At 35.3% G+C, this 3,749-nt stretch overlaps 1 protein-coding gene across 2 annotated transcripts in view; it reads right to left on the minus strand.

The window, feature by feature from the left end:
* The window catches only part of LOC112154596 (nebulin-related anchoring protein), a 33,954-nt gene that overhangs the window by 2,226 nt on the left and 27,979 nt on the right, over positions 1-3,749 (minus strand). For both annotated transcript variants that reach the window (XM_024285669.2, XM_024285670.2), the window contains 5 exons: positions 2,542-2,642; positions 2,357-2,461; positions 2,175-2,282; positions 558-869; positions 323-478 (listed from right to left, as the gene is read on the minus strand). In XM_024285669.2, the coding sequence (XP_024141437.1) occupies positions 323-478; positions 558-869; positions 2,175-2,282; positions 2,357-2,461; positions 2,542-2,642 (782 nt within the window). The remainder of the gene's footprint in view (positions 1-322; positions 479-557; positions 870-2,174; positions 2,283-2,356; positions 2,462-2,541; positions 2,643-3,749) is intronic.

Below are 3,749 nucleotides of genomic sequence, written 5' to 3' on the forward strand. Positions count from 1 at the left end.
GTAGTTTTCATTTAAAAACTGGGAGTTTTATTCTAATTCTAGTGCAGATTAAGAGAAAAATCCAAGTTTAAAGAAATGCTGCGTTCACGTGGTGTTGGAATGATCGGAAAAAAGAGTGTCCGACTCGGAAAACACAAATAAATGTGAGAAAATCAACAAATTAAAGAATTCCTTTCTGCACCTAAACACAGATATTTAAAGTGTTAATTATGGATATAAACAGAATTAGAAAAAAAACATTCATGAGGATCATTAATATGATTTATTAAAGTTTATCAGTTTTTTGATTGAGTCACTAACTAAATCATTGAAATGTTCTCACCATCATCATGTACTGATATTTTGCAATCGCCTCATCAGTGGAGACTCCCTCAGCCAGTCCCAGTTCTGCAGCCCGGCGGGCCAGCTCCGCCTTGTGGGAACCTGGAGGGGTCCAGCCCACTCCTTTGATCCAGTTCAGGTCCGACTTGTAGTTGACCTGCAACAGAGCGGCTCGAATGATCAATCAAACTCCTGTAAGTCAGACCCACCAGTGATCCGGTCTCCAGCAGACGCACATCACTCTGCAGTTTGTACGCCTGCTTGGCGTGCTTGACGGTGAGCTGCTCGGGGTCACAGGTGTAGTCGTGCAGCTTGCGCCGGTACGTCAGGTCGCTGGCTTGCGCCTGGCTCTTCTTGGCGTGTATGAACTCCGGCTGGTCGGCGCTGATCTGGTAGCGAGCGTGGTCCTCCTTGGACTGGCGGGTGTACTCCAGGTTGCTCTGAAGTTTGCTGGCTGCCAGGGAGTGCACCATCTTGGGGTCATCTTGGACGCAGCGCAGCCCCACCTGGTGGCCCTTCTCCTTCAGGTGGGACTCTTTGTAACGGAACTGAAAGGAAACAAAGTCTTGCATCAGAAATTAACCACACATCGAATGTGATTGAATATCCTTTAAAGGAAATGTATTTTTACTTAAGAATTAACTGGGATTAGAACACAAATCCCTTATAATTGCAAAAAATGTACAGCTGCAGGAGAAAATATGTGAACCCTTTGAAGTTACTTTGTTTATTCATAAACTGGAGACATGATTGTGTCCAATAAAACATGGAAACGTAAATAGGTTTGATTTAAGCAGGAAATGTTTTTCTTCATCATTGTAATTCAGATTAAAATAAAAAAAAAACTGTTTTGTACAGAAATGGAGGGTCCACATAATTTCTCCTGCAACTGTAAAATATGGAGTTTTTTTTGTCTAGAAAAGAAAACTTTAAAAAAAAAACACACATTTTATTTTAATTTTGTGCAGAAATTGAAGTACTCCTTAAGGGTTCACATACTTTCTCTACCACCTGTATAATCTGGAGATTTAAAAAAATGATCTAGAAAAGAAAACTAGAGAAAGAACAGATAATTTGTCTATTTCGTAGAGAAATCGGGGTACTTCCAAAGGGTTCACAAACTTTCTCTACCAATTTAATAATCTGGATTTCTTTTTCATTTTAATCTATCAAGCAAAGAAAACTAGAATTTACATAAACTGGGTTGCATAGCCACAGGATTAAAAATAATCAGATTAGGAGCTAAAACAATAATAAATGCACATTTCTTTTGTTTAAGAGTGTGTTTATTTTTTAAAAAAGTTTTTTTAAATGCATGCTCTTAACGAGCAATTGTATTTGGTAATCTTAGATTAGATGTATTGATATATTCGTTTAAATCACTGACTTTTCCCCCATATACGTATATATTTAATTGTGAATAAAACCTTTAAACCAAATCATTTTAAAACTATATTTAAGTATAAAAAACTTTGATGTTAAGATCTAGATTATAACGACTATTTAAAGAGAAAAATAAACCAAATTAGGTCCAAGATTGTATAAATTTGCTTCCTCCTACACACTTTTAAGCAATTACAGTGAGTAGTTACTGTACAGTACTTTATATATATAAGTGCAAATATGTCAGTTTATTATTAATAGTCATTAGAATGGCATAAATAACACGTGTATGTGGATAAGTATTTGTTTTATCTATGTGTAAGTTATATGTATTTCTTTTTTTAGTCTACTTTTGTGTTTTTCTTTTATATTAATTACTGGAAATATCCAGAATCAAGTCCAAAAAATTCCAACATTTTTTCTTTTATTTTAACTCCTCTCCTCGTCTGGCATAAAATAGTCCCACTTACATCACTTGCAATGTCCCTGGAGACTTTAGCAGTTTGGAAGGGAATAGCATCTAATCTCAGATCGTATCCCGACGTCTTCACCTGTTCTCCAGACGCCTTATAAACTTTCTAGAGAGCAAAAACAAAAGTCAAATCCGAGAATCTGTTGTTCTTGAGAGTAAAGGTGAAGTAGTGCGTCTCACATCACTGATCTGCTGGGCGTTGATCTTGGCTCTCACAAAGTCTGGATCATCCGGGTGCAGAGTGTATTTATGCATGTCGTCATTCTTTCCAGTTTTGTACAGCCTCTGTGGAGAATTATATATAAAAAAAACATGAAGAGACAGTTAAGTCTGCATTATTGTGTAACTTTGGGGTATTCTCCTACCTCGTTGCACTGTTGGTAGCTGGTCTTGGCATGGACGATATCAGGAGAATCGGTCACTGAGGTGAACTTGAGGCTGTCTGGCAGCTGACGGTACTTTTTCTGTAAGAAGGAACGTGAGGTTAAAGACACGAGTGCACAAAAAATAAACTTTACAGGAGGGGTCCCCAAACTTCTTCTTGTGAGGGCCAAATGACAGTTTTCTTCTCTGATGGGGGGCCGGGTCGCTTTGTAGAGTGTAACAATCACAGCCTAAACGTAAAGATTGGTGGTTTTCCAGAAAGCCACATTTCTGTAATCTTCACAGAAAAAATAAATCTAAAACATTTTTAAAAACTAGATAAATAGCATTACCTGTGATAGATTAATAGCTGAAGATGATTAAATTGATTGCTAAAAACGCTGAAGTTGATAGCTACCTAAAATATTAGCGAAGTACCAAATTAGCCTTAAAAACTCAAAAGATTCTAAATTAGCCAAAACAACTAGCATATAGCTAAAATATTAGCTAAACTTCAAAATAGCCCAAAAAAACTGAAAAAGCCTAAATTAGCCAACACAGTTAGCATGTAGTTGAAATGTTAGCTAAATGCCAAATTAGCCAACAAAAAAAGAGGAAAATTTCTAATTTAGCCAAAACAACTAGCTTCAAGCTAAAATATTACCAAAGTACCAAATTAGCCTTTAAAACTGAAAAAAAAATACAAAGAAATTAGCCAAAACAAATAGCATGTATCTGAAATATTAGCTAAATGCCAAATTGGATAAAAAAAAGGAAAAATCTGTAATTCAACCAAAACAGCTAGCATGTAGCTGTAATATCAGCCAAATCCCAAATTAGCTCAAAAAAATTGAAAATTTTCAAATTTAGCCAAAACAATTAGCTTAAAGCTAAAATATTAGCAAAGTACCAAATTAGCCTTTAAAACTGAAAAAAAGAAAAAAATACAAATAAACTAGCTAAAACAAATAGAATGTATCTGAAATATATCTGAAATATTAGCTAAATGCCAAATTGGATTAAAAAAGGAAAAATCTGTAATTCAACCAAAACAGCTAGCATGTAGCGGAAATATTAGGTAAATGCCAAATTAGTCTAAAAAAATGGAAAAAATGTCCGATTTAGTCGAAACAGCTAGCATAAAGCTAAAATATTAGCAAACTTCAAATTAGCTTTAAAAACTGAAAAAGGATAAATCAGCCAAAATAGC

This window comes from Oryzias melastigma, linkage group LG19 (assembly GCF_002922805.2).
Source record: "Oryzias melastigma strain HK-1 linkage group LG19, ASM292280v2, whole genome shotgun sequence".
NCBI classification, from domain to species: Eukaryota; Metazoa; Chordata; class Actinopteri; order Beloniformes; family Adrianichthyidae; genus Oryzias; species Oryzias melastigma.